At 42.7% G+C, this 15,920-nt stretch overlaps 1 protein-coding gene across 1 annotated transcript; it reads left to right on the top strand.

Moving 5' to 3' along the window:
• The first annotated feature begins 201 nt into the window (after positions 1–201).
• LOC127580824 (olfactomedin-like protein 3) lies at positions 202–9,949 on the top strand. Its single transcript, XM_052034746.1, is given in 7 exon segments — positions 202–359; positions 3,143–3,200; positions 3,203–3,424; positions 7,146–7,471; positions 7,473–7,556; positions 7,558–7,643; positions 7,645–9,949. Coding segments are annotated over 7 exon segments (1,293 nt in total). The 5' UTR covers positions 202–251; the 3' UTR covers positions 8,054–9,949.
• The last annotated feature ends 5,971 nt before the right edge of the window (positions 9,950–15,920 follow it).

Below are 15,920 nucleotides of genomic sequence, written 5' to 3'. Positions count from 1 at the left end.
TCTGATGCTTTGATCCACTTTTCCCTGACCCATAAAACAAACAATGAGCAAAACATATGGAATTAATAAGAGGCTGATTGGGAATATTGCATAGTCCTGAGCCCCCACCCCCACTTGTCTGCTGGTGCATTCCAAAGCCATGAGCTGGAACCAGCTTCAACAGAGAGGCAAAGGCACATGATCCTCTTAGTACTCACACTCGGAGAACTACATACTCCCTTTCAAGTCACAATTTAGGGCCATCTCAGAAGATGGGGACCTTGATCCAGCATTTCACCGTGGCATCAGCCATCATTCTGGCAGTGCAGTGTCAGACCCCGTTCATGGAATATATTGAGAGAAGACTGTCTTCTTTCGAGGTGAGCCTATTAATCCTTCCTAACTTGCAAAGAAAGAAAACAGGATAAAAATGTTTTATCGGGTTGCGGTCCACAAGTTGCTGAGTTAAGGATTTGTAACTCACATTTCCTTTCTCCAGCTTCCTGTGCTTTGTGTAGAAGGAGTACATTTTCTTTACTGACTGGAGCGAAAGTCTGACTGCTTAGTTCAAGTACATCAAGATGTATTTCTAGTGTCGCACTAGTTGGTTTATTTGGTGTTGTTTTAATGTGGATGTTAACCCATTTGAGCATTCCTGCAAATGTTCTGAATAGAACTAAAGTGAGAGAACTTCATGCAAATGTATTAACCAGTGCACTATCAGAAGAAGTTAAACTCTTATGAATAATATGTAGTGACCTTAAAAAACTCCAGACCAAACTTTATAGTGGAGAATCAATTATCCTTGTGGGAGATTTAAAAGGGACTCCCCAGCTGGACTGGAACCAGGAGGCTCTCTAGTAGAACTAACTCAATATAGTCAGATAAATGCATATAGTACTGAACCAGATGTCATGCAAGGTTGCACAGAGTATCAAATGATAGTGGGAAGGTGACTAATTACTGGAATAAAATAAACACCATCCAATGTGCAGGTACATTGTGAGGCTTACTTTCCACAATATGGAGTTGAACTGAGATAAATTTTCACTGATATAAATAGTTAAACAAGCAGTGTGTCAGGGAAGTTTTAAGATTTTATTGAGTCACTGTTGGCAGTGACTCCCTGACATTTACATCTTGGAACCTCAGTTTTAACTCATGAGTCGGATTGACAGATCTTGCTCTTCCTCTTCCCTCCACCTTTTTGTACTGGCTATCTCCCTCATTCTTTCAGTCCATGCGAAATATCAACTGTCCATTTCCCTCCATAGATGCTGCCTGACCTGCTGAGTTCCTCCAGCACTTTTTGTGTTGTTTCTAATACACTATTTGATAAACACACTGCCTGGTGTGATAGTGAAAAAGGTAATGTTTAAAAAAAACTGTACAATGCAATCAAATATCATTATTCATCTATTATTGGCAAAAAGCTGAATCCCCAGTACTGATCACCAAAAAATATCCATGTTGCGTCCCAACATTCATAAGGCCTTCTTTGTATGATCATTCTATCAACCAACCAGTGAACCATGTCACGGGGTATGGGAGTTGGGATCACTGAGGTCTGAGGAGAGAACAGCCATGACTGACTCATTGGTTGCAGAACACAGGTACAGGTCATCAACCCCCCAGGACTGGATTGAGGAGCCCAGGAACTGCTGAGCACACGTCTGAGATCAGTATAGGGTGAATATCTTAGGATGTTGCATGTTTTTCTTTTCACTTTGTTCAAACGCATTCCATTAATTATGGAGGTATTGCAGGTAGAAATAATTATTTTCCACACTGACTCTCAAGAAGCAGCTCACTGAGCAAAGAAGTTTCCTTTCTATTTACCATTGGGAAGCATAGAAGATTATAGGAGGCCATTCAGCCCCTCATACCTTTACTAACAATCTGAAAGATCTATCTACTCTCCCTGCTCTTCGTTGAAAGTTGTGTAATTTCTTTTAATGTCCAATAGCTGTCATAAGTACTCAATGATTAAAAGTTCTCCCCATCTCCCCTTTGATTCTTTCTCAAACCTACATCTTTTCATCATTGACAGTAATAATGGAAGCTGGAAGGATTCTAAAGACACACAAAAAATTCCCTCACCCCAACATGACACCAACAAGAACAATATATATTTATGTAGTGACCTCAAACTAGTAAAACATCTCAAGGATTATCACCAGAGTGTAACTGAATAAAATTTAACACAGCATCATACTCGATGCTACGTGGAACAGGTGAGCAAAGTTTTGATCAGAGAGGGAGGTTTTATAGGTAGAATGGCAGGTGAAGAGGCAGAGAGATATAGGGTAGCACGATGAGGTAAGCCAGTAAAGCTGCTGCCTCAGCCCTAGTCACCTGGGTTCACTCCTGACCTCCAGTGCTGTCTGTTAAACTTGCATGTTCTTCCTATAACCACGTGTTCCCCTAGGTGATCCGGTTACCTCCCACATCCCAAAGACAAGCAGATTGGTAAGTTAATCGGACGTTGTAAATTGCCCATCGTGTAATTGACTGGTGAATGTCTGGGGAGTTGATGGGAATGAAGGTAGAATAGGGATTGCTCTGTGAGGTGGCACAGACTTATTGGGTCAAAATGGCCTCCCTTTAATGGGACCAGATTGGATGGGGCATCTTAGTCAGCGTGGAGCAGTTGGGCCGAAGGGCTTGTTTCCGTGCTGTATGATTCCATGACTCTCTATGACTCCATGACTTTATATCATGAGGAAATATGGAAATATGTAGAGATTAGGGTCTAGGCACTGAAGCTATGTCGAGCAAAAGTGGACATTGAATTCAGGGTGCACAAGTGGCCAAAACTGGAGCACACAGCACTGAGGGTTACAACACATCAAGGGATTTGAAAACAAGTATGAGAAATTAAAAATAGAGGTAGCGCCAGTCAAGAAGCCAACATGACATTGAGCACTGAGGAAATGAAATGAATGGAAGTTCATATAAGTCAAGATATGAGTAACAGAGATTTGGGTGAGCTCACATTCACTAGGGTTCAAAGTGAGACAACGGCTAGGACAGCATTGGAATAATTGAATCTAGCGGTGCCAATGGCAAGGATTTGGGAGCATGTGGGCTGAGGCAGGAGTAGACTCAAATTCAAATACTTGGCAGAACCACAAGAATGAACTGCCACCTATTCCTTCAACAGGTTCGAATTGCCGTCTGGTACGACCAAACACAGAGATACTCCTCAGAATACAGAGAATTCAAAACCAGATCCTTGCTCTTGTTGAAAGCTTGGATAAGGAGAAAGAAGAGCAGAGAAACAACCTTGACATAGCAACTTCCCGCATCGATCGCATAGAGCGGGAATTAGACTACCTGGAGACCAGAAATCCCGCACCCACCTGTTTGGAGGTAGATGAGAAACTTACCGACCATATTGCTGAAAGTGCTCAGGAAAAGAAGAAGCGCAAACAAAAGATGATAGGTAAGAGGTGATTGATACATTATTAATTGTTGATCACTGCATTCAAAGTAATCTGGTTCTTTATTATCTGTTGCTCATAGAAGCTTTTCTAATCAGCCACCACATGATTTCTGGTAGCCTAATGATTAAGAGAAAAATAACTAACTTGGATTTATATGCTTTAAAATACTTTACAAGCAAGGAGTACTTTTGAAATGTAATTACTGTTGTAATGTTAGATGTATAGTGTGGAGCCGAGCCAGGATTATGTCCGTATCTCACCCCCTACTCTAAGTCATTCTAAGATCTGTAAAGTCAGACTCAGTCACCTCAGATGTGCGAAAAGCAATCAGGTTCCCCAGGAAAGGAAGGAAAATAGCAGCCAGAGTTTCTCTGGTTTTTTTCTATCTAATTAATTTCTTGAATTTGTGTGATGGTCTGCAAAATGCACACGGAGCCATGTGTGTGCATGTATGTGATGCATGTACACAGATAGCATACCTGTGTTGAGGTTCACGTTTGCACAAATTTGTGCCTCTCTACTTGGCTACATTATGTATGCTCACTGTGTGTGAGTCCATGTAGACTTTGCTGTATGAATGTGTGCGTACACGTTTTGTTTGTGGGTGCATGTATACATGTTTATTTTTGTGGGTCAGATAAAGATGAGATTGCTCTATATTGCAAAGATTGAATAAGTCGATTACTTTTTCTGTGTGGACTTTGATGTGAAGAACTGCCAGTCAGGTAAATACTTATTAGTGTGTTGGCCCCATATATAAAGTATATCAAAGAGTTAATACAATCGAGATGCAGGTAATTCAGGAGAACAACTGTTTCTTTCACTATGTTAAATCTGATAACAAAGGATGCAAAAACTTGGTGTCATAGAAATTCCTTTGTCTTGTGCAGTACAAGTGAATTTTATCTGGAACTTGCTCATTTCTGGAAATTTGATCCTGTTCCTCCATGCATATGATGTACATGCACCCAGACATTGCTGAACAGGTCCAGGAATGTCAAGTAGAACGAATGATATAACCTGAACCATTTATTACCACACAAATGGTGCAGGCCTTAAACTCTGGAGAGCTAGTTAAAGGGCTCATCATTGTCTAGGGCTGCTACTTTGGAACACAGGGCATCTTTAAGGTAACTTCCTATTATGTGGACTGAACATTCCCCACAATTGATTCCCCACCAGATTTGCTAATGGCACTATATGGCACCATACCACCCAATCCTCCCCAGCTATCTCCTACATCCTCCCCCTACTCTGACTTGCCATTCAGCCATAGCCCCTATCTTCCCCAAGAATTTCTCCCATTCTTGATTATTCTCTCCCCAGCCTCCCAATAATATAGTTTCTCCCCACTGATTTTGGCCATTTACAACCTTCACACCACCACTGCATCTGCGGTCTCCAGTCTCACCGTGGGAGAGGCTGTGGAGGAAGTGTTGGTGCACAACTGAAGATGCACACTAACATTGTCCTTCACACAACATCACTTTAGAGCATGAAAGCAAATGTGATAACACCCTTTGAAGAATTTATAAATCACAGAGCGACAGGCCCTTTGGCCCACCAAGTCTGTGACGACCAGCAACCGCCCATTTTACGTGACCCTACATTAATCCCACATTCTCATCAACACTGGGGGCAATTTGCAGTTGCCAAATTAATCTACCAAACCTGCAAGCCTTAAGGATGTGTGAGAGAACTGCAGCACCTGGAAGAAACCCATGCAATCACAGGGAGAATGTGCAAAATCCACACAGAGAGCACCCGAGGTCTCCGGTGCTGCGAGGCAGCAGCTCTACTGATTGTGCCACTGAGCTGCCCTTGTCACTTGGCATTGAAGGCAACATTTAATCAAGTATTTTCCTGTCCTTGAAGAAAAACACAATGACGCTGGAGGAACTCAGCAGGCCAGGCAGCATCCGTGGAGAAAAGCAGGCGGTCAACATTTCAGGTCAGGACCCTTCTTCAGGAGGTCGGGTCAGGACCCAAAGAAGGGTCCTGACCCGAAACATTGACCACTTGCTTTTCTCCACGGATGCTGCCTGGCCTGTTGGGTTCCTCCAGCATCATTGTGTTTTTCATCTAGATTCCAGCACCTACAATCCTTTATTTCTTTAATTTTCCTGCCCTTGTTAGGTCAAGGAAACATAAAGCTAGATAGAAGTATCACTTCTCAGGATAGCAAGGTTTTTTTGTGATCACTGCATGAATCACGTTTATAGGTAGCCCCAAATAATTTTTCTGCAAAGGTTGCCAGGCTATTGTTTTGGGGGGCATGGAGTCATGAGGCCCACTGACTACTCAGTGCATTTAGTGTTAGCCTATGAGGCTAACGATTGATTAAACCTGTTGGCCTACAGACAAGCTGTGTGCAAATCTCATTATAGTCCCAAATGGCATGCCACTAACCCTGGAGCGTCTAAGCAGTAAAACTGATAACTTAAACCAACGGATATTTCAGGGAGGACCCAAAAGAGCAAATACTGCTGGTGCTGGGAAATCTGAAATTTCAGAATGATCATGACATAGTGGGAGGCCCTTCAGCCCATCAAGCTCCTGCAAGGAAGAACAATTCATCCAGTCCCATTCCACCACTTTCTCCTCAGACCCCTGCCCATTCTTTCTTTTCAGATATTTATCCAGATCCCTTTCAAACAACACAATTGAATCTGCCTCCTCTACAACTCCTGGCTGTGCATTGCAGACCCAGATCATCCACAAGTTTCTCCTTGTGTCAATTTTGGTGCTTTTGCAATCACCTTTGGTCTATGCCCCCAGTTCTTGAACCTTCTATCAATAGGTATAGTTTTTTTCAGCTGCTTCAGATTCTCTCTCTACGTCTTTTGTTCCAAGAAGGATAACCCCAGCTTCTTCAGTCTACCACTATTGGCTTGGACATATTTGCTAATGATTTACTATAACATGCAAATGGAACAAATCAGCAGCCCATTTCAAATCGTGCTCAGTTCCTTTTTTTCATTGGTAGATAGATATCTTATTAGTCACATGTATGTCAAAACACACAGTGAAACGCATCTTCTGCATAGAGTGTTCTGGGGGCAGACCGCAGGTGTCGCCACGCTTCCGGCGCCAACATATCACGTCCACAACTTCCTAACATGTACGTCTTTGGAATGTGGGAGGAAAACTGGAGGAGGGGGAGGGATGTTCAGAATCAGAATTATATTTCATTATCGCTGACTTATATGCGTGAAATTGTTGTTTTGGCAGCAGCAGTACAGTGCAAAGACATAACATTACTATAAATTACAAAATGAATAAATAGTGCAAAAGAAAGGAATGACAATGTATTCATGGACCATTCAGAATGTGATGGCGGAGGGGAAGAAGCTGTTCCTGAATCATTGAGTGTGGGTCTTCAGGATCACGTACCCTCCTCCCTGATGGTAGTAACGAGAAGAGGGCATGTCCCGGACGGTGAGGGGTCCTTAGTGATGGATGCCACACTTCTTGAGGCACTGCCTCTTGAAGGTGTCCTTGATGGTGGGGAAGGTTGTGCCCACAATGGAGCTGGCTGAGTTAATAACCCTCTGCACCTCCTTGCAATCCTGTGCATTGGAGCCTCCATACGAGGCTGTGATGTAAGCAGTCAGAATGCTCTCCACCAAACATCTATATAAATGTTTTCTGCTTCTCCCTTCAATTTGCAGCAATTTTTTCTTGTCAGCCCTTGATCTTTTCACTTTGTTTCCTTTCCAGATTGTGGAGAAATAATCTTCAACATTAAAGCAATGAAAATAGTCAAGAAGTTGGAGACTACTTCTGGCCTGTGGACCAAGGACCTCATGTCAGATTCGGAGAAGGTGTATGTCTTTGATGGTGTAAGTAACGACACAATCTATGAATTCACAAGATTGAGGGACTTCACTGACTTTACTGGCTTGATTAAGGCAAAGAAAATCAAACTGCCTTATCCATGGGCTGGCACAGGTCACATAGTGTACAAAGGCTTCTTATATTACATCAGAAATGAGCCTCAGTTTCAAGTGATCAAGTTCGATCTGGAGAACCAGACAGTGTCAGACAGGCGCCATGTTCCCTGCCGAGCAGCAGATCCCAGTGTACGGCCTCTCGCCATTCAATTACATCGATCTGGCCGCGGACGAGAAATGGTTTATGGGCTGTATACGCCACCAGAGAGGATGAGAAGCACATCTGCCTAGCCAGGTTGGATCACAAAACGCTGGACATTGAGCAATGTGGGATACCCATGTCCCATTGAGAATGCTGAGAATGCCTTTGTCATCTGCGGGATGCTTTATGTGGTGTACAACAGCAAGCTCCGTAGCCGCTCGCGTATCCAGTGTGTGTACGATGTCACTGACATAGTGACCACTGACCAGGCACCATTGCTGTACTTCCCCATGCGATATGGATCGCACTCCAGCATCAAGTACAACCCGAAGGAGAAGCAGCTGTATGCTTGGGATGATGGTACCAAAATAATATACAGGCTGACTTTGAAACAGAAATCACAACTGGTAAAACTTGCTCCTAAATACAAATTATTAACAGGAGGACTGGGCAGTGAGACCCTCCCCAAAGGCAGTAGGGAAACCCAAAAAAGAGGAAGAAATGACAATATTTTAAGATGGTTGACTAGCTAATTTGCCCTGGCTCTGTTAAAGTACCTAGCCTTGCAAAGATAAAGTCAGCCATATCATAAAGAAGAAAATTATAATTAACTATGTTCATATGACTGGTAATGTGTTACATGTCATTGCATCAAGGGCTTTGCATAGTGATGCAAACTGCAGCAGTCATTCAAAAGAGACACAGCGGAGTGGTGTGGCAGGTGCTGTATGCCAGGGGAATAGGAATGCAACAAGCACATTCACATGAAACCAGGCACTGCAGTTAAAACAGCAAGCACTGGAACTTCACATGAATGTGCCGATGAGTTCAGATGCTAAATAAGTTCTCCCAAAAAAACAACCAGCATTAATACAGTGCCTTTTGTGACATTCCAAAACTCTTCACCGTTAATTACATAACCTTGCAGCAGCTACTGTTGTGTGGTAGGAAATCCCACAGCCAATTTCACACAGCAAAATCCCACCAGCAGCAGTGAAATAAATGACAAGATGATCAGTTTTATAGGGAGCTTGAAGGTCAAACTTTGGTCAGAACGCCAGGAAGAACTCCCCAGCTGGGAGGGTAAAAGGATATCTCAGCAAAGGGTGATGCCCAATGTGCTATGTCCCACATCTCAGTCTAGGTTATTCGTTTAAGTTTCTGAAGAATTGGTTCAACCCACAACCCTCAGACTCAGAGACAAGAGTGCTTACCACCAAGACACTGCTAACACTGACACCTAGGAGAATTTCAACCTCATCAACATGAAAGGCAAAAAAAGAACCAGCATAGAATCTTAAGACATCTCAGTACAATTAATTGGTTTATTCAAATGAATGTGGCATTGAATTCATACTGCCCTGTATCTTGAGACTTACATCAATTTAATTCTACACTTCTGAATGTTAAGTATAAGGTGATCTCATGGTTCAGCTGATGTTCAGGAGCTCTTCATCCATCCCATATGCTGGCATTGAACAGATCCCTATTGTAAACATTATTCTTGACTAGAACCCCATTACAGACATTGTCAGGTACTGTACCTTTATCCTAGATACTTGCCAAAGACTAGACCTCCATTCCATGTGTAGTCATAGGCTACTGACCAGACCTGTATCCTAAACAATCTCATGTCCAAGATGCTTCATGTTGTAGACTAAACATTGTCATGGATTAGAAGTCTTTTCTAGATGCTGTAAATAGACGTCCTCTCCCCAATCCACATACTGTCATGAACTACACCTCTTCTTTCAACCCAGTCATGGACTGGAGCTTCATGTCAGATACTTCTATGACCGATAGTCCATTACTTATACTGTCATTGTTTAGAATCTTTATGACAGACACTGTGAAGGACCAAATCTCTATCCCAGATACTGTCACTGACTGGCCTTGACTCCGGACACTATCGAGGACTAGACTTTTTATGCCCGTCACTGTCCTAAACAAGACCTCAGACATTACCTTTAACTAAACCTGTCATTGCAAAGTCATTCATCCCATAAATACAAAAGTGTGATGCTATCATTTCTCTAATGCTGGGAAGTTTGTTAGTTATGGTAGGGCATATGGGTTTCTGTTGTAACTTCTCAACTTCCAGATTTGAATGCAAACTGATATTTTCACTGCATCCTGAATGTCTACATGGATACAAAATCATTCTGCTTGTGGTTAAGTATGGAATTCAGTATTGATATATGGAGGAACATCCCCTCACTGTGGCAAGGCACTGACCTCAGCCTGATTACCCTGCCACTGGGCTAGGCACTGCTCACCTTTATAACCTACCACTGAACACAACTATTAAAGTTCTACACACAAAATGCTGAGGAATTCAGCAGGAGAGGCAGCATCTCTGGAGGGAAACCAACAGTCGACATTTCAGGTCGAGACCCTTCATCAGGACCGCTTTCCTCCAGCATTTTGTGTGTGTGTTTGCTCCAGATTCCAGCATCTGCAGAATCTCTTGTGTCTCCATTAGAGTTCTATCAATTGGACCGAGCTTCTTAATATCCTGACAGTGAGCTCGTCTTTAATTCCCTGACTTTGGATTCACCCTTGGCACTGAAAAGTCCTGTTAATACCCTGTTACTGATTTTGCTCCTTAGATACTCTTCCCCTGGGCTCTATCCTTAATATCTTGGCATGGACTTGTTCATTGATACTATAACACAAATTAATTTGTCCTCTGCAAACCAAGCATTAATTCAGTGAATCATTGGTTCCTGTCACAATGAGATCATTATACTGTTGCAATGTGAACAAATTTACAAACATATATATTAATTGTACTCTCCATTAATTGTATTACCTTTTATATAATCATTATGTAGATTTTATAGTTATAGTTATCTGTATTAATAATAATCAGTAATTGTGAGACTGGTTGATACAAGAAATTAAAATGCTCTGCATTTCATACCACTTATAGACTGAGAATGCAAGTCTTTCTGTTAGCTGTTCTGGTATCATAGTAAGTATTAAGTTCATAATATCAAGGAATAATAGAGGAACAGAAGGAATCCATTCAGTCCGTCAGGCCTGTTGCCTGCTGGCTCTTTGAAGGAGCGACCTGATTAGTCCAAATCCCCCACTACTACCCTTCCAAGTATACATTTTTTGAAAGTTATGGAATCTCTCTCTCAAACATCTTTAGGCACTGCATTCCAGATCATAACAACACAATGCAGGTTTCTCTTCATTTCTCCTTCTTAGCCGAGTATTTTAATCATTGTTGATCCCTCTGATATTGAGCACCCAAACTCACCTCTTCCATTCATCACCCTTGTTCTGTGCAGGAAATCTTCATCTCCAATGTGTCCATATAATTGATAAACCCCATCCCTGAAGATCCCAAGTAATATGAGTTAGGTCAGTATCGATCCAGATTCTATTCAGCACAAGTACACCAATGGGTGTTCATGCAGAGAGGACTATTATACTTCGGATACATACTCCAGACCGTCTTGTCAGAATTTGTGGATGGGGGATAAAGTCTATCTTGGTAGTAGTGAACAGGAAGTTTATTTTACACTGACAAATTCACATGAACAGTTCTTCTGGTTGGCCTTTGCTTTCCAGATCCTGTCAGTTAACAATACAGTTTACCACCTGAGGTACCTTTAGATGTTGGATGGTTGTAAAGTGGAACCAGTCCACCTTTATCTAATTGTGTCTATCTCCTCCTCTACTCCCCTTTACCAACTAGTGCTATGTCTGGAAGAGCTGGATTCTAGCTGTACCGAGCACTAAAGTTGACCTTGTGCTTTTCGTAAATAATGGTAGTATCAGAGATTCTTAGAGGAAGCAACAACGTTACATCTCATTAAAATATTCTGATGCTTCAAAAGTCATTTTCCATTATTTGTGACATGCCATAGCATGTCATTTTTCAGGATCTGACGCTGTTATCCTATTGCCGATTTCTAGAGATAGCCTCCATCACTGCATCTTTTAATCCAATGAACACTTAACAAACATCGACGAGCCAAATTAGCTGCTTGCATATTGCCCTGATTTAAAGCCACACAAAGTATAATTTCTTTCTCTAATCCTTCTAATCTCTAAAAGCTGCAACTCTGCAACAACAACAATCTTTAAGCACTGGTATCTCTGGGTTAGAAGGAAAAAGATTGTGCTGCTTGCTTCATCAGTGATCTTCCTTCCCTATACATCAGAAGTGGGGATGTGTTCCCTGATGATTGCACAATGTTGCAGTTCCAACACAATGCCTCAGATAATGAGCCAGTCTGTTTGAATGTCTGCTCTCATCCATTCTCTAAGATACTGGTGAATAGGCAGTAATTTAAACCAACCAACCCAGGTACTGTCCTTATAAAAGAATTGTGCAAAGCAGCATTTCTTACATTATTTTCCTCCAGAGAAAGGGACAGCCTTTGTCAGTCTGTACACTGCATACCGCAGCAACAATGCAGACAGCAATCAATCATGTGCTGCAATTCTTAAAGTAGGTCCAACCAATATGTTATGCAATCCATGCCCACATGAAGCAAAGCCTAGACATGGGCTGACTATAGATCAATGACAGTCTTGCCACCAAGTGCCAGCAAATTACCGCCTTCATCAGCAGAACTTATTCTTAAATGGCTCTTCCATTGCCAAACTCCCACCATTAACATCTGGGGTCACCACTGACCAGAGTCTTAACCGTCCTGCCAACTATGTAGCTAACAGAGCAAGTTAGAGGATGATCATCTGTGGTGAGACACTAACATTCTGACTCCTCAAAGCCTTTCCACCATCCACAAGATATAATGAAGAATTGCCTTGAAGACACTCCACAATCCCGCATGAGAAGAGCACTCCAGAAGCTCAACACCATTCAGGATTAAGTGGTTAGCTTTAAGTGATAACTCAAACTTCACCAGAAACATTCATCCCTCCGTCATTGCTGCACAATGACTGGTGTTTACCATCTACAATTGTAAGTGACTTAGATGAGGATGTGGAAGGGTGGGTTAGTAAGTTTGCTGATGACACGAAGGTTGGTGGTGATGGGGATAGTACAGAAGATTGCTGTAGGTTACAACAGGACATTGATAAGATGCAGACCTGGGCTGAGAAGTGGTAGATGGAGTTCAACCCAGAAAAGTGTGAAGTGATACACTTTGGAAGATCAAATTTGAAGGCAGAATACAAGGTTAATGGCAGGGCTCTTAGCAGTTTGGAGGAACAGAGGGATCTTGAGGTCCACGTCCATAGATCCCTCAGGTTGCTGCACAGGTCAATAGGGTTGTTAAGAAGGTGTATGGTGTGTTGGCTTTCATTAGTCGGGGTATTGAGTTCAAGAGCCACGAGGTAATGTTGCAGCTCTATAGAACTCTGGTTAGACCACACTTGGAGTATTGTGTTCAGTTCTGGTCACCTCATTATAGAAAGGATGTGAAAAGCTTTAGAGAGGGTGCAGAGGACATTTACCAGGATGCTGCCTGGATTGGAGAGCATGTCTTATGAGGAGTAGGTTGAGTGAGTTAGGGCTTTTCTCTTTGGAGAGAAGGAGGATGAGAGGTGACTTGATAAGAAGTGTACAAGATGTAAGAGGCATTGATATTGAGCGGACAGTCAGAGACCTTTTCCCCGGGTGAAAATGGCTAAACACGACGAGGGGGTATAATTTTTAGAGGTAATTGGACGGAAGGTATAAGGTGGATGTCAGGGGTAAGTTTTTTTGCACAGAGAGTGGTGGGTGCATGAAACACACACTGCCGGCCAGAGGTTGTGGGGGCAGGATATACATTAAGGATATTTAAGAGACTCTTTAGATAGCCACATGAATGATAGAAAAATTAAGGGTTTGTGGTGAGGGAAGGGGTTAGATAGAAATTAGAGCCGGATAGTTGTCGGCATAACATGTGGGCTGAAAGGCCTGTACTGTTCTTTGTTCTATGCTCTAAAACATGGTCAGCTTGTGCTCGATTCACCCCACTTCCCGCACTTGCCCCCAAACTGCTCCAACCACCTGGCCCACCAAGGCCCGGGCCCAACCATTTACAACTGCTTTCATCAATGGCCTTCCTTCCATCATGAGGTCAGAAATGGGGACGTTCGCGGATGATTTCACAATGCTCAATTCCATTCACAAGCTTCAACAAATGAAGAAGTCCCTTCCCTGCTTACAACATCTGCACGATAACATTCAGGTATGGGCTGTAAGTGCACAGTAACATTCACACATGCAAAGTGAGAGTCAATAACTACCTCCAATGAGAACGGATCTAACCACCTACCCTTGATATTCAATAGGCATTACCATCAGAGAGTCCCCCAACATCAACATCCTAGGGTCACCATTGTCCAGAATCACAACTGGACTAGTCACATAGGTACTGTGAGTACAAGAGCAGGTCAGAGGCTGAGCATCCTGCACCGTGATTCACCTCCTCACACCCCAAAGCCACTCTAACCATATACAAGGCACATGATGGAATACTCTCCCCTTTGCCTGGATGAATTCCAAAACAATTGCAATGCCAATAACTCTCAAGAAGCTAAGCACCATCCATGACAAAGCAGCCCACTTTGTGAAAAGGGCTCTGCAGAGTCAGATTATGAGTCCACCCACTGCAGTGGATCACCCTCCAACCTGCTCTTATACAGTCAATACTCTGGTCAGCAGTGACCCCCCACAACCCCTGCCCCCCCACCCCAAATGTCAGCCTTGGGGTGTGACAATGTTAGAAGCCGTTTAATTGCAAGTATTTGACTTTTTGTTGATAGAGGTGGTGATTGCATGGCACCAAATGGCATGACTATTGCTTATCATCTGTCAGCCCATGACTGAATGTTGTCCAGGCTTTTGCTCCATTTGTAGCATTGGGCTGGAACAATATTTTCCACAGCTGCACTTACTTTTTGTTGGGCCAGCAGTTCCAGTCTTTTCCTGCACAAGCTATCCCTTGAGGCACAGCAGACCATGGGTGGTGACTGAACCACAGGCAGCAAATCCTGAGACCCTGCCCGCGACTACCCAAAAATACTTCTGACATTTAATAGTTGTTTCATACAAATTTAGATGGTATAAAATTTAATATTTTTGGAAAAAAAATTCAAAAATAAAAATGTTTACTTACAAATAATCTCTAAATACTAGAAATTAATTAAATATATAATGGTTAAGTAATATAACAACACTTCTTTCTTTTCCATTAATATCAACCATCCAGACAATCTGGATGCAAAATTACATCATCAGGGCAAAGTGAAACGTGTAACCGCCAGCTGGAGGTACAGTGCAATCCAGTCCATTTTGCAGCAACTCACCAAGGCTTCATTGGCTGTAAAGACTCACAGCCTCTACCATGGAGAAGGAGAAGGGCATCTGCCACACTAACATCTTCAGCTTCCCTTCAAGTCATCTCATCCAAACATATTGCTGTTTCTTCATTGACACTAAATCCTGAAACTCCATCCCAGCAGGCAATGTTGGAGTGCCTTCATTAATAAGGACTGCAATCTCAGAAGTGTTGACTAATGCCATCACCACACTTGCAGACCCAACTACCATGGAATGACTGATAAACATTACTACTTCTTTCACTGCACAGAAGTCAGCATCCACCACTATCTAAGTGCTCCAGTTAAATCTCGGTCTGCTTCCATCATGACGTTGAATACCAGGATCACAACAAGCCAGTAAATTCTTCACTAACACATTACGAGGATTGTTGAAGCACTGACCAACAGGAGCGGTAGTAGTTCCATGGGAGCCACACTTTTGATCGATCATTGTCACAGACCCTGTGCCTTTCCTGACACCTGGTAGCAATTCCTTTGGTTCGATGTGGGTAGTTTTACACTAATTTTTTCAAGCTTCTAGGCATCACTGGCAAAGCCAACATTTATTGCCCGTCCTTAAACTACTCTTGAACTGAATGGGCCCGCTAGCCAATTGGAGAGATTTAAAAAGTCAACTACATGATGGGTCTGGAATTACGTACAGGTCAGATTAGGTAAGCATGGCAGTGTACCTCCCACAAAGGAATTAGTGCTCTCGTGATTCTCCCTGCTCGCTTTCCCCAGTCATGCAGTTCTCTCTGCAGAAAACCAACTGATTCCACCTTCTCTGGGAGTCGCCGCCTTTGTTCAGAAGCCATAATGTCAGGATAAAGTCTTCAACACTCCCACCTCTTGTTAATTTTAGCAACTAAAGAATTCTAGAAAGCACCAAACACTCATTGATTTGTAACAGTTAATAGAAATTAATTTGCAACTAATAATGATCCTGTAAGCCAGTACTGGTGGGAGAAGCGGGGGTTCGCCCATGCAAGGTTAAGAGGTGGGTGTTTAGCTGAAGAACTGTCAGTAAGTCAGGATCTGCCTGCTGTGCATACTTCCTGCATGTATTAGCTGCACATGGGCTAACCCCTCACTAATCTGTTG

This window comes from Pristis pectinata, chromosome 20 (genome assembly GCF_009764475.1).
Source record: "Pristis pectinata isolate sPriPec2 chromosome 20, sPriPec2.1.pri, whole genome shotgun sequence".
In the NCBI taxonomy this organism is placed as follows: domain Eukaryota; kingdom Metazoa; phylum Chordata; class Chondrichthyes; order Rhinopristiformes; family Pristidae; genus Pristis; species Pristis pectinata.
Note: the sequence above shows the minus strand (reverse complement) of the source record. Positions and strands in the feature narration are given on the sequence as shown.